This window comes from Anabas testudineus, chromosome 7 (genome assembly GCF_900324465.2).
Source record: "Anabas testudineus chromosome 7, fAnaTes1.2, whole genome shotgun sequence".
Lineage (NCBI taxonomy): Eukaryota > Metazoa > Chordata > Actinopteri > Anabantiformes > Anabantidae > Anabas > Anabas testudineus.
Window position 1 is genome coordinate 13,006,649 of NC_046616.1, and position 27,195 is coordinate 13,033,843.

Sequence of the window (27,195 nt, forward strand, 5' to 3'; positions counted from 1 at the left end):
TCATTGTATCCCAGGGGTCTGACATCTGTAATCACATACGGAAGCTTAGATTAATGACGGATTAAAGGTTGAAGTGTGTCACCATCCTATCTCTACCTTCCTGGAACACTTGAGGACTCAATGCATCATGGTGAGTTTCTTCACGGTGACTTTGTTTCAAAGAATCTTGAGCCCACTCACAAAAGAGCTACTCAGTGCTTTCTGAGTGTTTATATACATAGTTCTGTGTCAGAGCACATCTTGATGGTTTGCTGTGATTGCGTGCTAAAGATGCATCGAGATTAAATCACTATTTTTTTTATTATTCTTTGTTCACTATCTAAATTGTTATCGAAAAAGCACCTGTGAATGTCACATAATGCCTTGCTGATGTGTAGTGATGGGGTGTAGGTCACGGAGCTCCACATCTGACCATGGAAAGGCATCCTTGTTATGGAAGTTTCCAGAAGATCCCAGGATGTTGTAGGGAGGGGTGGCAAGGCGAGAGCTGCATCTTCCTGTCCGCTTGATAAACATGGAAGAAGGTTCATGTCTGGCCCAGGCAACACAGATGTGAGATATCAGCCTTCATGACAAATGCAAAGAATGACTCAATCAAAAAAAGCAACAAACACTTTCATATCTACAGTTAGCCACACAAATGTTTCTCTTCCAAGCCATACAAGAGGAGAGATTTTCATCTGACATGAAAGGGAAAGGAAGGAAGCAAACATCTGCAGGTTAGAGATGATGAATAAAGTCGTTATTATTAGTTTTTATTTTGGTGCCCCCCATCCTCCTGCTCCTGCATCCTTTTGGCTTTTAGCATTTTACTCCCCCATTTCAGGATGGGAGTACATGACTGGGTGAATAGTTTGGTTTCCTGCAAAGCCACAGCACAGAAAGCGAGATCTTTCCTGCCTGGGTTAGCCAACCCTACTTTATTCTTTCCAAAGAGACGCCTGCGCTTTGCACCTGATATGGTGGTCAAATACAGAAAAAGTAAATGCGAGCCAGGAGGTGGAGGAGTTGTCAGAGGAAATATTCTCAAAACACCAAAAAACTGCGGATTTGTCAAATACTGCACACCGATACGTGCAGCTGAAGATTAAATCCGTTTTACATCTGTTGTAACACATAGGTTTTGAAACAATGCTGGCGTTGATGTCTCAAGTGTTTGTCTTGTCTGTTGGAGCTGAATAGACACTCTGCAGGATCCACTTCCTCAGATGGAGGCCATTAGAGGGGTTGGGGGGAAAAGGAAAGTCAAGGAACTGACACCTTACAACCTTCCTCCTCTCTCCCAAACACACACACACATGCACTTGTCCTTTCTCTCTGCCCACCACTGCACCGCCCATTCCACTGTCTCTCACCGTGTTATCAGCGCAGGAAGAGGTAGGGTGGTGCATTCTGAGGTGGCTGCACACGTTGGATGATTCTTGGCTTGTGTATTTGAACTTAGCGTTGGAATGTACATGCCACGATACACCTTTCATTGCATATGCCTTGTGTTTATCTTAAGTCTAACGTGTAAGAAAGTGTGTATAAACACGTGGAGTCCGCGTTTTAAGTTTAAGGTCTGTTCAACCTTGATATGGCTTTTGAAAAAAGAGCAACATTGAGCTGAGGTTGAGGCGATGCTGCAGTGAAGTGGACAATAGAGTGAGAAGGGTGGAACTTCCTGGTCCCAGACAAGCAGGTCAAAGGTTAGAAATGACACAATGCTATAACTTGTGAAAAAAGATAATTTACATTATATAGATTACATACTGTGTGCTTACAATTGTGTATTAAATTGTGATATTACAGGTTTTGTCCTCAAAAGCCACATCACCTCTTTCACAGAGAGTTACACGACATAACAAAGGCCTGTGGCAGTTAAGTGTGTGAAGCAAGTGTGCCATGAGTGTGCACGCCGGATGGCGGGCAGCAATGGCAAACGTACAGTGTGACCCATTATCAGTTGATTAGCAAGCAGGTCTCGCCTTTTCCTGTGAGTCGTTCTGTATTTGCTAGTGTACAAGCGCGGGAATAACAGCCCCTAATGCGTTTGGCATAAACTTCAAACAGTCAACTGTCAGGAAAGCTAATCGGAGTCTTTTTTCCCCCCTCTTCATTCCTATGTTTTGACAATAAAGATAGCCTATCTCATCCCATTACAAGCTGCCCGTCTCCCATGTTGGCTCCGATATTCCCGACAACCAGTCCAGAGTGTGATACCCAAAGGGACTTTGATCACATATCATTTTGTTGCACAGAGAGGTTGCTACCCCAAAGTTTCTTCAACAAAATCCAAAAGGGTTAAAACCAACATGTTGTTGTGTGTTGTGTTGTATAATGCTCCTTTAAAGAGGAACTAATCAAATACAATTTGATTAAGTTTCTTCCTTATGAGCCAAATAAATAAATAAATAAATAAATAAATAAATAAATAAAAAGTTATTGTACATAAGTGCCCAGACAGACTTTCAGTTGTGGAATTGTTTCTTTAAATTCATGGAGCGTTTCAGCTCAAAGACTGGGTGATACTTTTACATTTTACTAGAGGTTGGATTTGTATTAAGTTAACATCATATAGCGATGACAAATGTCCTAAATGTGCTGCCAAAGTCATACACAGTGGAAAAATTAATGAGTTGCATTTCTTAAATTGTTTTTTGCACTGGCCAACTCTTAACCCTACAGCTGACAGCATCAGGTTTTGTTCTAACACAAACCACTCTCAATTTATTTTAAGACACACGATAATGTACTTAGTTCTCTCACATACACTTATTGTAGCCTATGTGTCACTTCCTGCAACCAGTCTCCAGATGTGCAAGTAATGTTACGGCAACTTTTGAGTTCATTTCCTTTTAGCAAAGGAAACATGAAGCAAAACAAAACCTAAACCAAATAAGCTTAATTAAAACATCCAACAAAACAAAACAAAACAAGAAATGCAAACAAAAATCAAGAGAGAAAAATTAATCAGAGCTGGGGTTTTCTTGAACTGACTTCAGACGAGACGAGGAAAACGAGATGAGGAAATGAACAATAGGTAGGGAAAAGGGATAGAAGAAAGGAGGTGGGCGGGTGGCGGTGAGGAGAAGGAGTGAATGTGAATGAATGTCACTTCTCCTGATTTGAAAGGTTTTTAATCTAGCTGTTGCATCGGAGTGGGGAAAGCGTGGGCTACAACTGTAGTGGCGTCGTAGCTGGACACTGCTGACAGACAAGCCAAAATATGGCTTTCTTCTGCTGCTGATTAAAGAAGGGCAACAAAAAGGGTGGAGGCCTGTAGAGGACAGACGCCCTCACCAGTCACACACACCCTCCACAGGCCCCACCAGACCGCTCACAATGTAGTTACTTTTCATAAAATGCAACAAACGTTTAACAACATCAAAGAAACTGTAAGTCACCCTGACAAGTATCCAAAAGGAAGCAGAGGTTAAAAACACAATGACACTTTTATTGCAATCTGCTCATAAAACAAAATTTTCAGTTAAAAAAAAAAAAAAAATCTGAAGAGCATTTTAAATGTAAACAGTAAACACATTTTTTTAATCTTTGAGAACAACTCTAAAGATGTTTTGTCTCATCTGTATCACATTTAACATTTTCAACAAGTTAAAAATCCTAAGGGTAATGACTCAACATATGAAGTATAGACCCCAAAATGCCCATAAATAATGATAAAAAACAGCACATTAAAAACTGTGTCCTCAAAATAAAGAAATTTCCCAGGAAACATCAAAGGAGTAAACCTCAGAATGCTTCTTGTACAACCAATAAGAGACAGAGAGAGAGAGCAAGGAGCACCCCAATAGCTGGGCATTAATGCTGGGTTTGAGAAACACCACCCCCTGCTGGTCAAACCAACAGATTAACCTACTGATACAGCAACACATTGACGCTGCTGATAAATAAGAATTTAGGTCCTTAAGATGGTGAAAAAAAACACTGACAGGATAATGTGGACCAATAGTCACATTTGCTTTATGGAAAATCATTTACTATTCTAAGCTTATACCCAATATCCAAAAAAGGAATGAGATGAAATAGAAGTCACACACAAAATAATGGAAAGCAAACACAAAGTTGACAATTACTCCTGGTACAGTTAAATGTGTGTTTGTACGTATAAAATATTGCACTTCCCCACACCAATTCGTTATTCACAGTTTGATTGGTCTAAGGCAGACGTTGCTCCTAATAAGTGTCACATGACATTCAGTGGTCTTGCATAGGACAAAGTAAAGCTTCGTTATTAGTGTATTTATGTCATAGATAGTCTAAGCTTACCATCAACTACAAAAATAAATCACTATAGAAATGCTGGGTAAAGTGGGTTTGTAAAAAAAAAGACTCAGACTTTTATCACACTCAAAAACCCTGTGTAACTTGTAGATGTACAAATAGACATGATGTGTCCTATTTGCTTATTTAAAACAGTGGTACAACCTGAGGGGAGAAAGCATGGGGAAGCCACAAAGAAGGAGAGGGCAAGCAATGAACCTGAAGGAGGAAGAGGAAATTATGTCACAGATACAATGTAATATTTAAAAAAAACTCTGTTAACTTTCAACGGCTGTCCGATGGATCCTCTTTTAATAAGGCATTGAGTTTGCAGAGGTCCATTAATGTCCACTATACCAGGACAACCAATATGGCTGTAATCCCTTTGTTCCAGTCTTACTAGGACTTAGTAGACCAATTGTTCCAGCACTGCTCTAAGTAGACACTGATATATTGATCACTGAACCCAGCACCAAGCTGAACTCCCACTGGGATACTGTAAACAGAGTCATCACCGTTTCCCGTCTCCTCACATGGGAAGACCTGACCCATGTACCCACTGGCATTGAATTACAAAGTCCCTTAATCCAATAGGTGTACATCTGAAGAGGATCAGTTTCTAAATGTTAGGAAAGTGGTCAGGTGCAAAAGTCACTGGATTTTTGAGAGTCCACTGGCCAATAAGAGTCTGAAAGGGACGGTGGAACGTGACACAGTTAAAGGCAATCGGTGGAGACCTGCAAAAACAGAAAGCACCATAAGATCACACACATTCACAAGGTGGGGAACAAAATTAGCTAATTCAAGAACAATAATGATTCATCTGAACTGAAAATCCATTAATGGGAGAATAAAAGTATGTTTGGAGGCAATGGGAAAGTGCAGGACTGCTGCCATGACGCAGAGATACTATCTGTACTATGAGGAAAAGGATTACGTGTATGTGTGTATTTGGTGTATTCATGCTCTGGACGTTTGTTTGTGTTGGATGGAGGGTAAGAGGGAGTGCGTGCTGTGAGGGGTCTTGGGTGGTGTGCCTGAACGTCCCCAAGGGGACCTTACTCTCCTCTTGTCCCTTTACGCTTTCCTGAAAGAATTGTATTCTTTCTATCTGAGGAAGAGAGACCAGCCCAGAGGGAAATGAGGCCAAAGGTGGGAAACTTATGACACAACTATTAAAAGTCCAGTCAATTTCTGCACAACACAATACTAGAAACTGAATAAAATATGAGTGCGATATAAAATCTATGCATACCAGACATTTTGTTTTTTTATGAATTAAAAGTCAAAGGAGACTGACCAAAGGCACGGATTAGCTCTCTCTGAACTGCCCAGGTGACTGTCTTGATCAGAGAGGCCGAGGTGAGACCAGCAAACAGCATGTTGTACAGGAAGACAATGTAGAAGTTCCCAAGCCAGTTATATCGACCAAAGTCTCCCAGTAGATCAAAGCGGGTGATCCCTAACACAGTGGAGGGAAAGTTAAAAGTTCACATTTGACTCAATTGTTCACCTGAAGATACAGTATTCATGATATTTGATGCCCCCTTGTGGGGACTATTAAAACACCTCAATTTTTTAAAAAGCAACTTGACATTGCGTTGCAGATACTTTGTCCCTTTGCAATACAAGAGCTCTTATACACGTGTCAAATTCAAACAGCAAAAGGTTTATAGTTTTTGCTGTTACTGCACAAGAACTTGTCTCACCGCTAACTATAAGCAATTATAATGGTTTGCACATGTCTTTAGTGCATAATTACACTATTGTGGAACAAAAGCATTGTTATTTTCCAACACACTACTTGCTTACAATTAGCATTTACAATTACAGTTAGGACGAATGCTGCATTTGTTATACTATGTCTTACCAAGGGTGCGTGAAAACACTGGCAGTGCAGAGCTCAGGATAAGCAGTGAAACACAGTTTGCAATTATCTGAAAAAGATAGCAATTTAAATGTTATAAGCTATAAGGGGTAAACAGTCTCCCTTTAGTTTTTGATTAAATCTCACTGCAAGATAAGATACATGTAAAAGTCTGTCAGCTACCTCTGTTAGGTTGGTGTCTTGTGCCCGAGGCAGGAGGCCCATGAAGAGAGGAGAACTATAGAAACCCACCACTGAGGACACCATTAGGTAGCTGTAGTTAATTTTAAGGACAACACAGGAAAAGAATTTTATATTCACAGAGGTAAATGACATGTATAAACTACATACATTTTTAATACATGAATGTTACAGATTGAATCAACATTACACACTCCAAATGAAAGTAAGTGGCTGAGTCCACTGGACACCACTAGATAACTGTGTGCATAGACACAGACTCAGGGATTAATGGGATGAAAGGATACAGAATCAGAACTACTTGCACTGCAGCACCCAGTGAGCCAAACATGGAGAAGGAAGCCATCCCAAGGTGTGGGTCCTAAAATACACACAAAGCATAATCACCATCATGCACAGGTGGTTAGCTGCTGCACATCAAGCATGAAATGTTCCTTAAATGAAAAGTCCTTTCCTCACCTCCATTCCTCTGGGCATAGCTGTCTCATCCAGGAGCAGCTCCAACACATTAAAACAGACCATAAGTACACACACAACCTGAAGAGACATAAACAGCAATTACACAACAATAGTTAGAACAACAATTATATCATGTATAAGAATATAGCGATTTTATTGATTAAAAAAAAAAAAAAGCACATACCGTCAGTGCAAGGAGCATGAGCATGGCCAGTGGATAGCACAAGTTTCTCTGCCACGGGGACGCTTTCCTGCGCATCTCTGTCACGAAAAGGAAAAGAGAAAAAAAAAGAGTAGCACCAAATGAGTGTACAGTAAAACGACTACAATAAATAAACAGAGAAACCTATCAGAGAGCAGCCTGTAAATTAATCTTACCAAGGGCGAGGCGCTTGCTCTGGGCTATTTGGTACTCTTTTTTCAGTGCCTCCATGTTGAGCTTGACCCAGCATGAGGTACTGTCACCTTCATTCAGACAATAAGTTATGGAGACAAAAGGTCAATCAGTCAGCTTTAAACAGAATAATCAGAAAAAGACAAAAAAGCATGTTAATGGTGCTCCGCTTACAATTCAGTTTCCTGGAAAGTGAGTCTTCCTCAAATGTGGTGCAGCTCAGTGTATCTTCTACATCTTCCAGTAGCTGAAAATGATGTGATAAACAGAACACTTAGTAAAGTACAGTTCACAACATGTGTCAATGTAAGGGCTACACTATGTAAAGAATGCCTTTTTGGCCTAGTTAATGACCTGGCTCTTGAAATTACATTTTTAGTCTGTCAGGTCTCTCTACCACTTTGTTCCAGACTAATACATTCAAATAATATTAGAGAAAAAAAAAGTTGTACCCAGGATAAAACCTACTGATTTTGTGATTTCCAATTCTGCCACCACTAAGCCGACACTGTGACAGATACTAAATGGATTGAAATGAACTACTGTAAAGACATTTATGCGTCATGTTCAGATTGAATTGCAAAAACAGATTCCTTAATGTGAACCGTCATAACTGCTCACATACATTTGACCACATATTTGCAAAAATAATCACTTTTTCAACATCCTCACTGTAATACAAGCTTGGTGTAATTAGCAAATTGGGATTAAAACACCTTTAAAAATGAACTTTAATTAATATACTGTAAATAAGACTGGTATTTTGTTCATTTAACTCATGTAGCCTCACACATAAGTATTCCTGTCTGCAGACTCCTAGTCTTTTTTTTTTTCCTTTTAATTCTAGACAGTGGGTCTATGACTCACCCGAGGCTTGACCAGTAGGCTGCCAGTTACACTGAACATTCGGGACAACCCAAAGGGCGTGCACACTAAGGAGAGAAACACACAAACAGTGATTTGCATGTCAAACTACCATGCTACAGTTTTTGGCTGTAATTGTGACCGAGATATACGTACACAAAAACAGCAACACTCCAAACAAAGAGATTCCTGAGTAAAGGTAGGGAAGGTAATACTCCCACAGGTCTGAAATACAGAAGAGGAGAGTTTGAGAAACATTAAACACTGTAAATCCAGTTGTCACTGATGGGTTTTCTCAAACACTGCCAGTCCAAAATGAAAGTCACCACTTAAATTTAACTAAGCAAATTAGTAAAAGCTCCAAAAAATTGGAGTGATGGGCGCATCAGGGTAAGAAAGGAGGGAGGTGAAGTGATGCACCCATCATGCCTAGTGCCTACAGGCTGTGGGGGCAGTGCAACGATCTGGGGTTGCTGCAGTTAGTCAGGTCTAGGTTCAGCAACATTATGTATCTACAGAATGAGGTCAGCTGACGACCTAAATATACTGAATGACCAAGTTATTCCATCAAAGGATTTTTTCTTCCCTGATGTCGCGGACATATTCCAAGATGACAATACCAGGATTCATTGGGCTCAAATTGTGAAAAAGTGGTTTAGGGAGCATGACACATTTTCACACATGGATTGACCACCACAGAGTCTTTGGGATGTGCAAGAGAAGACTTGTAGACTGTGCAGTGGTTCGACTCGCCCATCATCGATACAAAATCCTGGCGAAAAATGTACACAACTCTGGATGGGAATAAATGTTGTGACATTGCAGAAGCTTATTGAAATGATGCCATAATCAAAGCTAAAGGCGGTCCAGCGAATTATTAGAGTGTGTGACTTTTTTTGCACGGGCAGTGTATAATGCAGGTGACTCACCATACAGGCTCTTCCTGGCTATGTTGTCATGAAGGAGAGCTGATGCCACCCACACAATGCCCAACACGAGAAGAGCCAGCAACAACAACAGTACAACTGCTTCATATACTCGTGCCATTACACCCTACACATGCAAGACAGATTCTGTTATCAAACAGTTCAAGCCCAGGTGCTTTTACTTTTCAGTCAAGTCTGTCTTGAGGCGACATTTGAAAGTAAATGCTAAACTGATACCTTTTTGGACCCTGCAAATCCCTCAGACTCGGTGAAAAAGTAAGCAAAGGGCATGAGGAAGACCAGTGACAAATTTGAGAACAGGAAGACGAGGTTCCACAACCCTGCCAAGAAAGGAAAAGACATTCTGAAAATGGGAAACAATTATTTACCCATTTGAGCAGTACTAATAAAAACCACAATAAGGTATAGTGCTGCCCAACGAATGACAGTCCCATAAGCAAGTAGACATTAATGTGCAACAATTAAAAATGACTTAGACTTTTTAGAAAGTTAAAAAGTGCATTCCGGGTTACTCTACTTTATCTCTGGTGGACCCTAAACCAGGCATACAGAAAGGTCAGAGTGGCTCGATCCATTATAATTATCTATTTAAACACTGCTCTGTGTCGTATTGATCTGGTCCAGTTTTAAAACAGTAATGAACTCTGTTGTATAAACAGAATCTATGATTGTCAACTGTTGCTTTAATGTAGTCATGTTGTGAAATAATAATTATAATAATAGTACCGTGGATGAGAGATCCATTGAGCCACTGCATGTAGTAGCTCTGTGGGAAGGTGAGCAGAACCTCATTGGACAGAATTGATATGGGGAGAAGGAGCACAGCACAGACTGCAACGGACAGAGTGAATGTACACATCCACAACCTGAGATAGGAGGAAAAAAAAAAAAAAAAAAGAAAATACAGGTAATCAGTGAAGCTGTGTGTGTGTCTCAGCCTAACATCGTTGCCAGGGTAAAAGGCTAGGACAGCCTGGAATAAGGTAATACTGTGCCAGCGTGTAGGGACAAAGGGCAGAGTGACACTGAAATGCCCATATCCCAACCAACATGTGTCTTAGTCCACCACACGTCACACTGACAAAGTTATCTGTTCAATCATTCACACTGACTAATCAGAGGGAGGGAGGGAGGAGGGAGGAACGATTACTGTGGGTCGGTTAATCATTGGAGGTTTACACTTACGCAATTTTGTTGACGGTGGCATCTTCAACATCATCTAAACGATGAGAGAAACACAGAGGATTCCATCAATTACAAAGTGATTCAACTTTGCTCATTAACATTTAGTTGATAGTCTGTCATCACAGATGTAACCAACTTACTTTCAAAATAATTTGTAGCAGAAGATCTCACCACATCATTTTATGTCAAATTGGGTAAGTAAAATGTTAACAGACAGCAAGTCTGCGGTAGCAAAAACTGTCTATGGCACCATGTATGTACATTTACATACATAGGTATATAGGAGAAAGTTTAATAGAAGTACTCTTTATGAGAATAAAAAAAGTAAAACTTTCACTCCCTGGCCTCAGAGTGGGGAGCGAGGGGGGCAGAGCATATTAGGAACATTCTGTGCAAGCATAACCAACAGTCTAGTAAAAACAAAATCATTTACAGAGGGAGTGCAGAAAGTAAAGTATTAAGAAAACCAAAGGAGCCATCTGTAAATGTTATCCTCCAAAACAACATGCACACTGTATCACTGCAGCATATTATAGATCTCTAGAAACAGGGTGAAGCCTGAGGAGCAAAAACCAGTTCTTGTTTGCCCCAAGTCAAAAACAACTCTGTATAGTGGTATTGCACAATCATTTAGCTGCAGGGCACAACTGTTTTGCTGTTCTTGATGCATAGACATTTACAACAGGCATACTAAATTTCCCGACTCGAGATTCCAACCTATGCTAGTCACAGTGGAGTACAGAGCTCTCTCGAGTGGGGACATCCTGCATCTGCTTTCAATAGTGGCAGCTTATTGAATTTATTATGCAACTGTCAGCCCAGTCACGCCACACAACGATAAACTTTTTATTAGAGTTAATGAATATATGCAAATTAGTGTGTGAAAGTTGCACATTTTTCTACAGTGTCCCACTAAGATATATAAAAACCAGTAGTAAAGGAATAAAGGTCAGCCATTATACTTGTAGAAAGTTGCTGAAAGAGCTCATTTGAGATGTTTTTTGTCCAAGCTGAAGGACCTGAAACTACAGCTCAAAGGTACAAATTTGTTTATTTTGTAACAACATTCTGGACAGGGAAACTGCCTCAAGGGGTGTTTACATATTCCATAACATGAGTAATGCACATTCAGACTACTCCAGCCAAGGTCCAGAGCATTGAGCTACAATGTGCAGTTCTAATAGCGGACCAACCTAGACCGTTTACCATGTGTAGATGGACCCAATTTACTTTTCTTTGTGCTATATGAACATTTTGTTAATAAAGTAAGTAAAGTTTGCGCAATAGGCAATATTAATTTTATTGATATTTCTGTTCTATGCGTTTTCTGGCGATTTGCATTCATGTACAAGATTAATCACAAACAACAAATAAGAGGCTGGTTATTTAAAAAAAAAAACAAAAAAAAAAACAGAATAGGTAGTTTCTGAACAACACCTGTGCTGAAAAGCAAAGCTTACACATTGTGAAAAAAAGAAAATCCAAAACAGCTTTTATCAATTCCCTGTCAACATGATCATTTCCCCTCCAGGCGATTCTCCTCAACCCTTTGTTGGCAATGTTTCTGACAGAGGAGTCTTTATGTGCTGAATCTATTAACAATCTAGCAAAAGAGTGGCATTAAAACTCACCTGTTATAAACTCAGCAGTCTTCTTGAAATGGGTGAGTATGAGGTAGGACACCATGTAAAGGCATGTAAACAGGAGCACACATATCTGCAGAAGAGAGAGAGACAGGAATTGTATGTTTCATTTTCACATTCCACAGTTGGAGAATACATTTAAGTAGCCATTTCCTTAGCCCTGTAAAACTAGCATGTTCTATACAATACTACTGATAAGCAAGACATTTATCTATATGGCGAGCAACAACCCCACACACCCAGATCTGTTCCTCATCAAGTATTCTGTTCTCAAAGGGTTCTGTCTTATAAACAGCATGAAGTAAAAAAAAAAAAAAAAAGGCATGTACTGATAAAAACGCAAATGAACAAAAACACTTTGTCACAGCCCAGAGGGCTAGACAGAACCTGAAGATTACCACTATCTTTCACAGAGTGAAATGGGTGACATTGATAAAACTAGGAAGGATTAAGGGCAGTAAAGTAAAAAAAAGGGTTAATACCAGTGACAGATAACCCCCCTACTGCCTGTAAAGAGTGTCTGACCTTACAAATACCACTAAATACTGTATGGATTATACTATATAAAGTATATTCACCAAGCAATCTGTTGTCTGGCAAATTACACATTTGAGCCTCCTAGACTGAGATAAACCACTTGTATGACCTGTATACAAACCATAGAACAGATGCCACAATATTATGTAAATAAAAATGTATCTCAATATCTTTCAAATTAACTATAGCTGTGTCTACTTGATGCAGCACAATGAACCCCTAACAAAAAAAAAATAATTATTTACACAAACACCCAAATGCCTACATAGATACATCTTAAGTGACCTCACTGAAGTAAACAAAGGCACTTAGTGGACACCACACGACAGACATGTCCACAACACATCTGATGTTTCAAGAACAAGAACACAATAAAAACAAGAAGCCTGCATGGGTAGCCGGAAATTTGTTATCATGGTAACAACCACAACAAAAAGTGGAGTATGACAACATGCACACGATTGTACAACCTGTTTCTTAAAAACTTAATGTCCTTTAGAGAGCAAAGGGTCTAGAAATCTTCTAGAAAAAATGTTTTGTTAAGTTATGATACAGTAGTTTAGTTTAATATAAAATGTATCACTGTTTTCTGTATCAACAACTGTGCATTATGCATTAAAACTAAGCAGCTCAGTCTGCAAAATTGTTCAATGCCACAGCCTAACTTGGCAAGGAGCTTGTTATGGTTAAACTTATTAAAGGAAAAGCAGAAAACAAGGGATGGGTATTTAGTGAGAAACACCTCAGTCCACGCTTGTGGAGACACGTGCTGACTGGCAGTGTTGTGAGCTGGCAGCACAAAGCAACCAGTGAGGAGATGATTTAAGGGCATTCAGCATTCAGAGGGACATCTTTGTGTTGAAGTCCCAGGGTTCAGCGTTCACTCAGGACATTTTAAAATTCACTGAGTAACCTCAACATCGTTCTGCTAATTCAAGCCAAAAAAAAAAAAAAACTAAACAAAATCTTATAACTCAAATGTTTTCACATCTTGCCGAACCTTGCACTTTGTGTAAAAATTCAAATGAGTAGGGGTTGGTAGTAGCACAGCAATGTCTATGGAAAATGTCAAGTGGACTCAAAGTGTGTTTTTTCAATGGGACCTCTTGCTCAACCTGATACATTCAGACACGATGGCCTTTGTTTACATCTAGAGGCTAGAGATGAGGCAAGACCTATTCAAAGTTTATTCAACAGAGCGATAACTCAAAAAATGCAAGGCCACCCTAATCTGCACTAACTAGTATGTTTTGATCATTTCTTCTGTCATCCATCAATTTTCTGTCAGGTAATTGTCCTTAAGAGTGTGAATGAAAAACTGTGACAATGTCCTTGCTTTTCCTCCATAAACTCAAGAAAAGCAAGAAGCAGATCTGATTTAACACTCCGTTTATACTCTGTTTTAATCAGTCCCAACAACATCTTTTATAAACAACATGAACCTTTTTGTGTTGTACTTCTTTTGTGACTTCATTTGTTGACATTTCATTGTGCTAAACATTGATCCTTCTTGATCCCCCCCGGGGCTCAGGGTGTGAGCTGTGGGTGTGTTCTCCCGTCCCATTGAGGTCATCTCATGGAGAAGAGTTCCTTGATCTACACCAGTTACATCTGCCAAATGCTCTTACCTAAGATTATTTACAATGTGACAACTTCTCAAGTGAAGACAGACATCTGGCTCCAATCAAATCTGATTAGTTGGTTAGCTTATATGAACTTTGAGCAGCACCAATGACATACTTGCAAGAACATGCCACCAATGGTGCTACTGCAACGCTTTTAACTAAAAGCTGTTACAGCAATACTGTATTTTTTTCTGGCAGTGAAGCACAGAATTTGTCAAAATCGTGTAAATTAATCTACCCACCCTTCACTGCGTCTAGACTTGACCCATATGTCCTGTGAGCCTGCTTATATATCAGCCTTTTATGTGTTTAAACCATCTGTACCAACCTTACTTTATGTTTTTTTGGTCTTGCAATATGTTGAGCCTAAGTCAGCTGGATGTTTTGCATATATACACACACAATAGACTGCAACTGGTGCTTACAATGCTGCCACATAAGCATTATTTTAAACTGAGCTGATCAATTCTAAGTTTGGCCTAAAGCCAATAATAGCCAGTGATACATAGCAGCTGACCGGCCAGAGGGAGCACTGACAAGAGAGAGGTGGTAAGCTGATGACTAGAGGCTCGCCAGTGGCTTAAGAAGGGGGAATCAATTAATAGCATTAGATCTTTGGGTGAAAGGGACAATGACAAAACAAGGACATTATGAAAGAAATGTGACCTCTCATAAGGAAATATTGATCAGTCACTACTAATTTGAATGTAGTATTTCTTAGCCCACTTGGAAACAGGTATGAAGAAAGACAATTTTAGTTTGTGAAGCCAAATAACTTTATATAATATCCTTAACTGCTACAGATCCCTTTGCTTCTGACATTTGTACAATTAGATAACAGACATTTTCACACTGAGACTTGCCATAACAGGAAATGCACATCTAGGTAATAATACTAACAATAGCACAGTACCATGAAGTGTGCAATACAATATTAGAGCCATGCAACTGGGACATCTAAATATAAGGCACTCATTATTATTACTGTTAATTGTTAGTCCTGCTGTGTTTCTGGTATGACATGTGTCTTTAAAAGTTCATGTCTACCACTACTTGTTTTTTTCTCCACTTCTCAGTCAAATGCCATTAATTCGTGTATAGATGTAGTTGCATTCATTTGCTGGACTAAACAGTTTTGAACATCTTCTCTTGAGGCACTAGCAGGAATTTGGCTTAGAGATTTTTGTTATCTATATTTGCAGTTGAGCAACAAATTGATAAGTCAACCAATGATTCTAAAATAAGCAACAGAAAATGTGTTGACGTTATGTTCAGTGTATCAGCAATATCTCCAATCTCAGGAAATAAACTGCCGGTGAGATCTGATCGTGTTTTGAGGGGTTAAAGATCAGCATCTGTGCGACTTGCTGTCACTGAACACATCTTAGTGACAAGTCTGAAGTTCAACAGGCACCGTCAGAGTCGGTCACTGAGAGTGGGAACAGCTAAAGTAAAATGTTAACAGTGTTGTGCAACATATGGTAACTTAGGGTGCCCCAAGCCATGGCACACAAGTGAGGGGGGGAACTAGACAAGAAGCCCCAGAAGTCACAAGAGCAGCAAACAGAGGAGCTGCAAGATGTTCCTGAGCCCCCCCCACCCCCCCACAGCCCTGTGACCAGCTGCAAGGCTGCAACAATTAACGGATGTACTGAAGAGTTAGCGTTAGCTGCCACAACAAGCGAGTTTCACACATTAAATTAACCAGAAAGTCGCTTTAACTCTTCGTTTTAAACCCACTGTTCATCACCGTCTACATACGAGACTGAACCAGCGTACAGCAAATGGTTAAAAGGCACACAGTCGTGAGGAACTGTTCTCGTTAGCTAGTTTACAGACGAGGTTTCCACACAGTGATTAGCTGCTTGGTTGTGTTGTTAGCGACCCTCATATGCATATTAACCGACGGAGCCCTCCGCCCGGCGGCTCTACTTACTATGGTCTCCCGGACGCGGTTGTGGAAAAGTTGCTCCCGAACCGACACGTCGTCCGTTTCCATTCTCCGAGACCATTACAGTGTCGTCTCAGGCTTAAAAGCGCTGCAGGAAAATGGTGTAAGAAAAAAAGAAAAAATTAAAAGTCAGGGCATCGTTTCAGAAACGCCGCGGATGTGTGGCTGCTGGGCGTTTGGACGGCGGAGCTGGCACACCGCTCCAGTCCGCTGCGACAAAAGCCGAACAGGAGGGGTCCTCCGCCGGGAGGGGGGAGGGGTTACAGTGGGGGGAGGGAGCCTGGAGAGCTGCAGGTAGCTGTCAGTCATCACACTCATCCTAAGGATATCCGAACGTGTGCGACACCCTGAACGCACCACAGAGGCTGCTCCACATTAAAATGCCAATGGCCGGATCCATCTGTCACAGGGCCACAGGGCTGAAGGGCCCTGCTCAGCCCCCACTGACCCCCTGTCTACATGGGAGAGTCACAGCTGTTGCCACTATTAGGTACTAGACCATAAACAGGACACACTGCCTGGGTGAGCCTATAGTATACTATAGTAGGCCCATTCATTCACAATAACACCAAAACAATGTATTATGAAGAGAGACCCTGAGAAATAACCATCAACGCACCTGTTGCACATTCAGACGTGCAGAGATCCTGTTTGTTCTTTGATGATTGGTAGTGGGAAAGTATTTAAGTAGGCCTATAATACGGCACTTGACTGCAGTGCTGAAGTAGTATGCACTTTACCCCCCATTTTATACCAGTTTCTACCACACTGCCACTAAGAGAGAATTATTATACTGTTTATTACATTTCGACACATATACAGTAGTTTATACTTACTTTGAAATTGATCCTTTTCAAAACTCAAAATGAGCATATGAAATATTTCAGTGTGACAAAGTAAAGTGAACTACCCTAATACTATTTAACATACAGTAGGTCATATAAAATTAACTTCACGTTCAGATGAAATACTAACACCTAAATGCATCAGTAATAATAATCATAAGTACCCATTCTGTATTTATTCAAGTACATTTTCCTGATCATGTAATTTTAAGCAGACATGAAAACAAGACTTTTTGACATAAAGAAACATTTTTACACACAGGCATTTGTATTTTTACTTATATATTTACTAACTGCCAAAGCAGGCCTGGGATATTTTGTTTTGATACTATTGTCACATGTGAATTTAGTATAAGGCTTCTGTTTAGGATCCAGCGAGCTTAGTGTTTATAAAAGGAAAACAAATGTCCTCTTTAAACCTTTAACCTTATCAGCTACGACCATCGGCTAAGTTGATGTGTATCGTGCTTTGAGGCTGCAGTGTAATTTCATTGTCAAGAGCCAAAGTCCAAGTATTGCAACAACTTACAGCAACTTCAACTATGGAAAGGACTAGAAAGGATTTATCCGGAAATTGACCTTAAATTATAAGCTCAGTAAGTAACCTAGTCTTTTTTCAACAAAACCAGATGAATATCTGCTACAACTATATAATAGTGTATAAATAGTAACAAATTGAAAGCTCAATCTGCTACAGCCTGGTTAACTGTGGATAGTCACACAGCGAATAGCAGGGCCTTTATCTTTAAAATTTCTTTTCAGCTGTTTGACATGATATTTAAAAAAAAAACACATGTAACTTATTACAGCTTGTGTTTTGATCGTGTAATAAGTCAAAATGACAATGGCCATCATGAGCTAAGACAAATCCCTCTTATATAATATATTATTCAACAGGGGGAAGTGGGACGCAGAGATTTGAGTGTCCTGGCCAAGATGACCAGCAGCACACAGATTATAGAAAACAGAGTATAACATAACCTTGTAATGAAATGAGTATTTAGATGTGAGCACATGGGAACAGACAGTGCGTTGTGATCTAAAACGTGATAAAAAGCACATTGTAAAATTTATAAAATAGCTAGCATCAGCCACTATAGCTAAGCAATATTAAAACAGCTAGATTAGCTCATACTGAATCATATTATATAATATGGACCGATATTCACATAATTTAGATTGGGGTAAGATTAAAGGACTAATCTCTTGTGATTCTTTGCAGGTATTCATCTAGGATGGCTAACCTGTACAGACGCTGATCGACTGAAGCCACAGCATGGTAAAAAGTGTAATAGTAGCCTATGCCCTGTGGGCAGCAGGTGGACCTTTGGGACTGCACCATATATATTTAGGAAGAGACAGCCATGCTCTCTTATGGATGCTCACCCTGGGAGGATTTGGGCTAGGCTGGGTTAGAGAGGTCATACGTATCCCTGCTTATGTTAGTGAGGCCAATCAGGATGCCCAGAAAGAGAGAAAGAGGTATCCCAACACGGCCTCTCCATCTATAAGCCCTGTCAGATTCGCTGGACAGGTGTGTGTTGGGATCTACTTTGGCACTGTAGCTCTGATAGGACTGAACTCCCTCAGTTTCTTCTACTTGATCGTTTTGCCACTATGCGTGGGTGCTGGAGTTCATCTGGTGTCGAGTGTTGGCCAACAGACCTCGGATCTTCAGAAAACCTTGACTGCTTGTCTCATAACTTCCCCAGTTTTCTATGGCAGCACCTTATCACCTCTCCCTATTAGCCTGGCTGCCAGTATCGCTGCTGCACAGCACCGCAGGTTCAAACCACCACAGAGACCTGGGAGCACACAAGAACTGGGTGAGAGGATGTTGCATACCTACATGACAATTTCATCTGATTTCCGTTGATAAAAGTTGATAATATTTCTGCTCTCTGAATATTCAAGGCAAACTAAATGTCCTGTCATTTGTCCAGGTCCACGGCTTTACAAGCTCGGCCTAGCCTGGCTGGCATTTTCCGCTCCCCTTGGTTACTGTATTTTCCACAACACCACAGCCACACTATACTACCTGTCTGACTGTGTATCAGCTCTGCTGGATATTTTCTGGTTTTTGCCTTGGCTCAGGGGTGTGTTAGAGTACATTCTTTTGATGCCATATCGTATCTTGTGTGCTCTTACCGGAGGGGGGTATTATGAAGAGACTTGGAAGAGGTTGCTGGAAATACTGCTCAAAGAGTATACTGAGAGAGAGAAGGAGGCACTGCAGGTGAATCATTTGGATATCTATGAAAAGATTCTAAGTGATAAGTTATAGTTCAAGCTGTATACCATGCCAGGTAAAGTGGTCTCTCTGGTCTAATCACAATTCATAACCTGTGTGTCTGGAATGATTTATGTTGCAGGTATTGTCACTGAAATCAGAGGCATCTCTTGAAGACATAAATCGAAGCTACAGGGAGCTAGCAAAGACATGGCATCCAGACCACAACCCCAGCAAAGATGCTGAGGCCATGTTTGTGAAGATCCAAGAGGCTTATGAGGTCCTCGTGCGACGGCACAGACCTGATCGTTTCAAATAGTTGCTTTTTATACCATACTCAAGAACCTGAATAGTTCAAAACGTCACCCAGGGATTTGAGGATGTTGAATTCACTGTTCATTATTTTGTACGGCTCAATCATGCACAGACATTTTTGTCCCTTGCTAATAACATACCTGTACTTGTCACACAGCATTTTCACTGCTGTCTCATTGGTTGCTTGGCAGAGTTGGCCTGAAACAGCAGTTTGCTGCCACCCTGTGGCGCCAAAGATGTGATCTTAGAATAAACGATTTCATCACAACAAATTTACAAATGTTTTAATGTCTTAATGTAAGTAAACGAGGCACTAAAGTCAACCATACACCCCTAATGTCATGTGTAGTGTCACAGTGTTAATTGTAACATTCACTTATTTGTTAATTGTTAACATTATTGTGTTTAGACATAAGGGTGAACTGACAAATACCAAAAGAGAAAGAGATTGTAGATAACCCGCCTACTATATTCTCCACTGCCATTACCGGAAGAGCCTTTATCATAAACGGTGTCTGAAATTTTACTTTTAGTTTTACAATTGTTTTTTTTTTTTTTTTACACCTAGTAGGCGTGCTGACCGGCTTTTTTCGGGTATTTCCCATAAGAGATAATGAGATGCAGCATAGTGTAGCTGCTCTTCTGCTGAGCACATCTTAAGGCATGAAATTCAGCACTTTATTTCCCACCTGTACCCCCGAGTTGACATGCATCGATGCATTCGACAATCATTGCATCAAGAGCTCTGTTGTACAATTATTCGGTCTGTATCCCAGCATGGGCCCGGAAGTTGTTTCCCAGGTAAAAAAAAAAAAAAAAAAAAAAAAAAAAAAAAAAAAAAAAAAAAATCCCGGAGATGCTGTCGTCGCCTGGGAAAACAAACAGCTATCGAGACAATTAAAAAGGAAAACACCGATCGGTCGCCAGGTAAGGACGAGGCTTGTGGACTTGGCCGCGGCGCTCGGTAACACCATCCGTCGGCTTTCATTTGGAAGTGCGGCGTGTTTTTGAGTAGTTGATGGGGTGAGTGCCATTTGTCGTGTGGTCGGGTGCCATAGCAACGGCTCATGAGAAACATTGTGGAGCCCAGGCCAGGTTGAGGTGCTCGACGCTGAATGACAGCTGCGTCTATGCGGACTATGTGGCCACCGGCGGCTCCTGCAACAAATTGCCGCTGTGTCGCGCCGCCGTCTCGACCGTCGATGAGCTGATTGGTGTCATCACGGATCCGCTAGAACAAGTAGCTGAAACGTGATAGTACAAAACGTGCAGACGTGTATGGTTGTTTTTTTTTTTTTTTTTTACAGACTGCACAGTCGATCTCATCTGAAAGTAGAAAGGGGCTGTCAGGCGCTGGTGCGCGTCCCTGCTTTTGATCGCCGTGCCCTGGTGTGACTGGCGCGTCTTCCCGGCTGCACCAGCGCCTGTTGCTCCCCAAGCGCGGCCAGTGCGAGGAGATTCGTTTTCCCTGCGATGTGTTATCTCCGTCCCCTCTCTCGCTCCACAGTCTCCCATGTCCACTGTTGTCATCCATTAGAGCAAAAGGTGCAGCATTATACATCTAGATCTTTTTTTTTTTTTTTTTTTAATTAACTGATATTATGTTCAGCATGGAGTAGAAGAGCATCACTGGTCACATAAAAAGATCATAATGTGTGTTTGAAGATGCTGTAACTCGGGATCGCCACTGTATTCTACATACCTCACTTTGTTGTTTGCTGTGGTAGCCTGTTATTGTTCCATGTAACCTACATTAATTATTTATTATTAGCCTATTGCACAAATACACGGTGGGCGGATACAGTAACAGGAACTATTAACAGTAAAAACTGCAGTAAATATATAAGATGTTCATCTGAAAAAATAAAGATACATATTTTCTTTTGAAGCCATGTAGAACCTAGTAATAAGAGCCTGTAGAACAAGAACAAACTAAAACTGTATAGTAGTTATTTCTTTTTTGCTAAATTTGTTTTTAATACTTATACATGTTATTTTGATATTGAATTTCGCTGAGGCCTTCAAGAGTATAGCTTGTAGTGCAAAGTATTCCAGCTATTTTGTCCACCCCCCACCCCCCACACACCCCCTAAGTATTAACTCCTCCTTCCACAGTCTTGGCCACTAGTTTCTATAAATGATGAGCCTTTTCTACCATTTGCAGGCCACACTGCAGAAGAGTCTACATCATTCAGGAGTTTACTAGACTACTTTACTACAGTGATCTCATTGTGAGGCATGTGGAACTGAAACTGTTATCATAGCCTTATTGTTGTACAAACAGCTGCTAACTATATTTTTTTGTAACACATTTCATGAACAATTAGGGAAACTGGATCTTTAAAACGTTGCGACTTATGATTTGGGAAAAGTAACATTAAAATAAATATTTCATATTTCTGTAGGCATCTGGTAAGATAATGAATGCTGATGACTGCAATGGACGCTTATATGCACAAGGTGAGTTTATCTATAGAGGAGTAACTACAGCATATTTGTGTGTACAGAATCCATCATTACAGTTTACTTTAATAACATATTTGTGTTTCAGGTAATGAAGGCGAGTCATCAGTGGAACAGGAGTTTTATGGTGGCTTGCAGGGCCCTTCAGTGAGATCTCCAAACAGTCAGCAGTCCTCACCCAACCACTCCCTTAGTGGTCAGTTATCACTCTTTTTCTGCCTGTGGCCACACGATGTGTGTAGAACTCATCATTCAAATTTTAAGTTAAAGTAAATGTGTTTTTTCCTCATCCTTTCTCTACACAGCAAACTCCATCAAGGTTGAGCTGTGCAGTGATGATGAGTCACCAGGTGCTCCACAGGCAGAGAACAGAGAGGCTGTAAAGGACGACAGCAGAAGGGATGACAGAGGGGATCCCATGGAAGAAGGGAGTGCAGAGCATGCTGGAGCTGGAAGAGAAAGAGCAAACCTGTACAGTGAGATGGCCAGTCCAAAAGCTTCTTCACCCGGACCTATTCGACTGCCCAACGGGAAGCTCCAGTGTGAGGTTTGTGGAATGATCTGCATCGGACCCAACGTGCTAATGGTGCACAAGCGTAGCCACACAGGTGAGAACAAGTCAACAAGACAAGGCAGTACTTATACCAATAAGTACATATAGTTCGATTTGCTGGACAAAAAGCAATACCTTAAACCATTCGCCTTTGAAGTTCTCTGACCAACCGTGTGTTTATAGGTGAGAGGCCGTTCCATTGTAACCAGTGTGGGGCTTCCTTCACGCAGAAGGGCAACTTACTACGCCACATCAAGTTGCATTCAGGAGAAAAGCCTTTCAAATGTCCCATTTGTAACTATGCTTGTCGCCGGAGAGATGCCCTGGCTGGACATCTGCGCACACATGCAGGTAAATGAGCCAGTTTTCTGTTAAACAACCAGATTTAACACATCAAACATATTCCATGAAGGGATTTTTCATAAATAATCTTATTCAGTCATTGAACTTATTATGATGAGGTGTAGTTGTAGTATGTGAAACAATGGTGAGCAGTAGAGGTAGGGATTCATTAGAATGGTCCATTTTCCCCTTCTGTGTAGCTTAGAGGAAATAGGTCTCCTTTACCAGAATGTAAAACACATGACAAAATATGACATTTAACAGTTTTTGAAAACAGGAAATCCTGCTGAGGCTTTCAATTTGTGAACATGCATACAGGTGTTCATATACAGTCTTAGTACAGTTGGTCGACCTCCACAGGTCTCGGTTCATTTTCGAAGAAAAGATTCTTTCAAACTGGATTTCAGCGAATTGACGTCATACCTTCCGATGGCTTACTTAAATGGAACGTTGTGGTGAAGGGTTAGGCGTTTTCTTTTCGTCATTGGCGAGCAACACAGAAAAATTGCAGGAATTGCCAATCAATGGGGAAATCCATTTTCTTGATTTTTAAAGAACACCCCTCCAGTGAGCCTAATAATAAATCACGCCACTGTGATAGTTTCACACAACCTTTGGGAAAAACAGGCTTCACATTTGATCTCCAGTATTCGTCACGTTGGGTTGAGTTTTTGATTATTTGTCTAATTTGTAGTCAATAAGTATTTTCCTTTGAATTGTAGTCTCTTCTCCAACTGTGGGAAAACCTTTTAAGTGCAGCTACTGTAGTCGCAGCTACAAACAACAGAGCACATTGGAGGAACATCTAGAACGCTGCCATAGTTATCTGAAGAGTCTGGACCACCAGACAGCAGTTAACACACAGACAGCAAAGGGTAACGCATGACACAAACATGAAACTCTACACTCTTATACATGACAATATACAAAATAAGGCATTTTTTAAATATTTATACAAATTATAAGTTACTCAGTATTTTAATGATTGGGGGGCTTTGCGTTTGCAGGTGAAGAGTCGCTAAATATGGAGACATGTGCTAAACCTGTGCTGCAGCGATCCAATGAAAAAATTCAGTTTGTGGATAGACTGGCCATAAGCATCACCAAACGCAAGAGGTCAACACCACAGAAGTTTTTGGGTGAGTTTTTTTTTATAAAACTAAATAAATAAAAATTTTAACATAATTTAAACAAATCACAAACATGTTCTAGTTTTTATTTCAAATTCACTTATCTAGTAATAATAATGTATTTTTCAGCGTGATAAGGGTGTTATTCAAAATGTGCCTACGTGCAACATAGTTTTGCCCCTTTGGAGATAATGGGTTCATGCTGAACCACAAGAATGGGCCAAATGAAGCAGAAGAGGTTGGTCCAGGAGAAAGTCCGTCCATCTAAATCTTTTCTGCTTTTCATAGGTGAAAAGCACATGCACCTTGAACTACCTGAGGCACCTTATGAATTGTCGTCTGGCTCTGAGAAGGAGGGCGACCTCATGACCTCTCAGCCTGCTGGGGACTCCGCAGGGCTGGCTGGTTCCCACCTCCAAGGTGGCCGGGGTAAAGGTGAGAACCACGAGTCCCCCACATTGTCTCAGCTCCATCCTGCCTTCCTGACAGAGCGTCGCACAGTGATGGGCTCTATAAATAGCAACATGACTCCTCAGGGCCCCAGAGGCCATATTGGAAGTGGGCTGGCAGCAATGTCTCTTGCCCTAGCTGTGCGGGAGGCAGGCGAAGGTCGCGATGACCAGCCTTCAGCCCATAGCTACACCACCTCACCCAACGGCTGTCCTGACTCTACAGACACAGAGAGCACAGCAGAAGAGCAGAGCACAAGGGCTACAGCCCCGACAAGTACCTCCAACAACCACCACCTCCACTACCAAACCCCAGCACTGCCCCGCAGCCATCCCACTTCTAGCCCCAACCAGGCCAAAGACATGGACCCTGAGTGGGAGAGAGTGTGTCCTGTTCCCACCAACATAGTAAAGAGGACCCCCAGTTCACCCCTTTCTTCCAGGGAGACTGTCCAGGTGTTGGACAGGGATGGCAGGCCTGTGCGCTCCTTCCACTGCCGGCACTGCCACATCCTCTTCCTGGACCATGTCATGTTCACCATCCACATGGGTTGTCATGGCTTCCGCCAACCCTTTGAGTGCAACATCTGCGGCCACCGCAGCCAGGACCGCTACGAGTTCTCATCACACATCAGCCGTGGAGAGCACCAGGTGGGCTGAGGAGAGGGCCTAGTGACAGCATGAGAGGTGACTGCTGCTCTCTAAAGTTGTGGGCTCGCGTTTGTTCTGCACCAGATCATTTGCTTTAAATCCCTAGTTTAAGTGAAAAGATATGTGCTTTAATTAAGAGAATATTCATTATCCAAAAGCAGACACAAGTGAAGAATCTTTTCACCTCACCATTTAAAGTTGAAGAGGAGGCAAATTACATTCTATGGTTGTTTGCACTCCCATATCAAATCATTCAGCAGAACTAATGGTTTTGCTTCAAAAGTGCCTTTGGAGGATTTCCTCTTGACTAAAAAAAAAATGGATGGGAACTGGTGCTCAAAAATTTTGACTAGCCATCTTTTCCTAAGTTATTTAGTTTAGAGAGGTAGTGTGCACAAGCAGATAAGAAAAGAGTGGCATGTGCATTATAGGAATTATATTTGGTATGCTTAGTATGCTCTGAGAGCTTTGTTTTGTGGTTAAGGAGGGTATTTTGTGTAGAGTGTCAGGTAAGTTAAATATGCACTGAGAGCTTTGTGCCTCTGGGTATGGGAGGAGCTTTGGTCAAAGACGAAGCACAGAAATGGATTGCCTTAAATCCTACAGCAGTATACTGCAGTAGGAATATTTACTGTTTACAACATGGTTCAACAGTATGTGAAGTCAAATCAGCCGAGAAAAATATTTACACTTGCACAGTGAGAAGACTATCAGGACAAAGCAGAGGTATGAAGGATTTTAAAGTGAGCCTTAGGATACTGGTGCAGATCAGACCATGAGCCATGTAGTGTGCAGTAAGAGCCTGACTGAGGTGGCCCAGGGTGCTATACCTATACATGATTGCACTTTTTCGGTTCCCTGCTTATATATGAACATCTCTGCCGAAGCACTTGATGGCTTTACAAATTCCTTCTGTGATTGTTCTACTGCACTGATAAATCGCATATTGTTCACAAGAATTGATCTTCAAATTTGCAACACCAGTGTATTTTTAATGGAGCCGGCCTTCTAGAGAATCCCACAGCATTGCACTGGTTCTGCGGTCTACACTCGAGTTTGCTGCAACGTGTGACTGAGAATTGAATATCAATTTAGCTCAAATAATTCATTTGTGGTTTTCCTCTCAGCGGTTGGGGCTGAGATTTTAAACAATTTACATCATATGAGAGAATTAATAAATTAATTATTTAAAAATTAATTAAGTTGGGTTTATCACTTGTGATTATCTATTTAGTGTTATTTGTTTCAGTCTTGGTGTATTTAATCAGCTATATTCCAAATCTTATCCAGCATATTCCTCAAGTCCATGAAATGTTACCTCCTGCTTCTTTATAGCACCCGAATACCTTATTGCTACAGTATGGTGAGTTATCTGAAAATGTTAATATTGGAAACATGAATGAGACCAAACTCAGTATTCTTACTTGTTATTGTGGGTTTGCTGCTTCATAGTTTACCTTGATTTCCTTTAATTGCAGGCAAAATGTACTTGAAATAGTTTGAGAAAAAAAAAGTAATTTAAAAATGCACTTGGTTTGATATGTAGAGAAACGTGTGTGAATGGAATATAGCATGTGTGCTTGTTGTTTTCTGCTTTTACCGGAATTGTGAATTATTTTTAAAATGTGAAGTAATTTCAAGAAGTGAAAATGAGGCATGGGTTTTTGTCTCCTTATGTGGACTTTTCAATGTTCTACGATATTTTGTGAATGATATGACATGACAAAACACCTTACCTCAAAGTTTAAGATGTACAACTGCCTCATTATTTCAAGAAGTTATGTTGCTTTCCAGGATGTTCTTGCAGTTACAAATGCGTGCCCCTCGATATTCTCAAAACTTTTTACTGTCAATAAAGTTAAAGTTTATTGTAAAAGTGATTTTCTCCCGTTTGACTACAGTGGCATTCACATCTTTATGCTTATTTGTTCCTTAAAATACATTAAGATTATGATCTATCTATTAATAATGATAATCTTAATAATTAATATGAATTATTAAGCTCAATAATTAATTTTGTCCTCAAACTTTTACCTTTTCCATCTTTTGCTCCTCAGCCAAGTAATACAGACAACAAAGATTTGCTCAATTCAACCCTTCTCTGCAAACTACAAAATAAAGATATCCATGAACAACCCTTTTATATTGCACTATTATCACATTTTTAGAATCTTCATAAACTTCATAAAAAATGCAGTTTGTAAACTAATTTGGTGCCATGTAAAATGCATACTTTGTGTACACATACAATATTTAAAATATTACAGGGATATGATTCAAA

The 27,195-nt window shown here is 40.6% G+C and overlaps 3 protein-coding genes across 4 annotated transcripts; 2 read left to right on the forward strand and 1 right to left on the reverse strand.

Annotated features, from left to right (window-relative positions):
- Window positions 1–3,428: 3,428 nt before the first annotated feature.
- On the reverse strand, window positions 3,429–16,158 carry lmbr1l (limb development membrane protein 1-like). The gene is made up of 17 exons (XM_026368741.1): window positions 15,922–16,158; window positions 11,812–11,896; window positions 10,181–10,214; window positions 9,722–9,861; window positions 9,212–9,315; window positions 8,978–9,101; window positions 8,205–8,273; window positions 8,052–8,116; window positions 7,359–7,431; window positions 7,169–7,255; window positions 6,975–7,051; window positions 6,791–6,868; window positions 6,619–6,692; window positions 6,314–6,404; window positions 6,134–6,200; window positions 5,564–5,725; window positions 3,429–5,000 (listed from the first exon to the last, which is right to left on the reverse strand). Exons 1-17 carry the CDS (start codon window positions 15,982–15,984, stop codon window positions 4,915–4,917), a joined length of 1,479 nt encoding a protein of 492 aa, XP_026224526.1. The 5' UTR covers window positions 15,985–16,158; the 3' UTR covers window positions 3,429–4,914.
- Window positions 16,159–17,293: 1,135 nt separating this feature from the next.
- On the forward strand, window positions 17,294–19,645 carry dnajc22 (DnaJ (Hsp40) homolog, subfamily C, member 22). Its single transcript, XM_026368447.1, has 4 exons — window positions 17,294–17,377; window positions 18,004–18,607; window positions 18,725–19,017; window positions 19,154–19,645. Exons 2-4 carry the CDS (start codon window positions 18,058–18,060, stop codon window positions 19,328–19,330), a joined length of 1,020 nt encoding a protein of 339 aa, XP_026224232.1. The 5' UTR covers window positions 17,294–17,377; window positions 18,004–18,057; the 3' UTR covers window positions 19,331–19,645.
- A 529-nt stretch (window positions 19,646–20,174) lies between these two features.
- Window positions 20,175–26,751, forward strand: ikzf4 (IKAROS family zinc finger 4). Of its 2 annotated transcripts, none has more exons than XM_026366887.1 (8): window positions 20,175–20,253; window positions 21,732–21,786; window positions 21,878–21,985; window positions 22,095–22,397; window positions 22,526–22,693; window positions 23,407–23,559; window positions 23,692–23,823; window positions 24,103–26,751. In XM_026366887.1, exons 2-8 carry the CDS (start codon window positions 21,747–21,749, stop codon window positions 24,921–24,923), a joined length of 1,725 nt encoding a protein of 574 aa, XP_026222672.1. In that variant the 5' UTR covers window positions 20,175–20,253; window positions 21,732–21,746; the 3' UTR covers window positions 24,924–26,751. The 2 variants fall into 2 exon arrangements, with proteins under 2 accessions (XP_026222672.1, XP_026222671.1); XM_026366886.1 differs by lacking the exon at window positions 20,175–20,253 and adding an exon at window positions 20,678–20,871.
- Window positions 26,752–27,195: the final 444 nt, after the last annotated feature.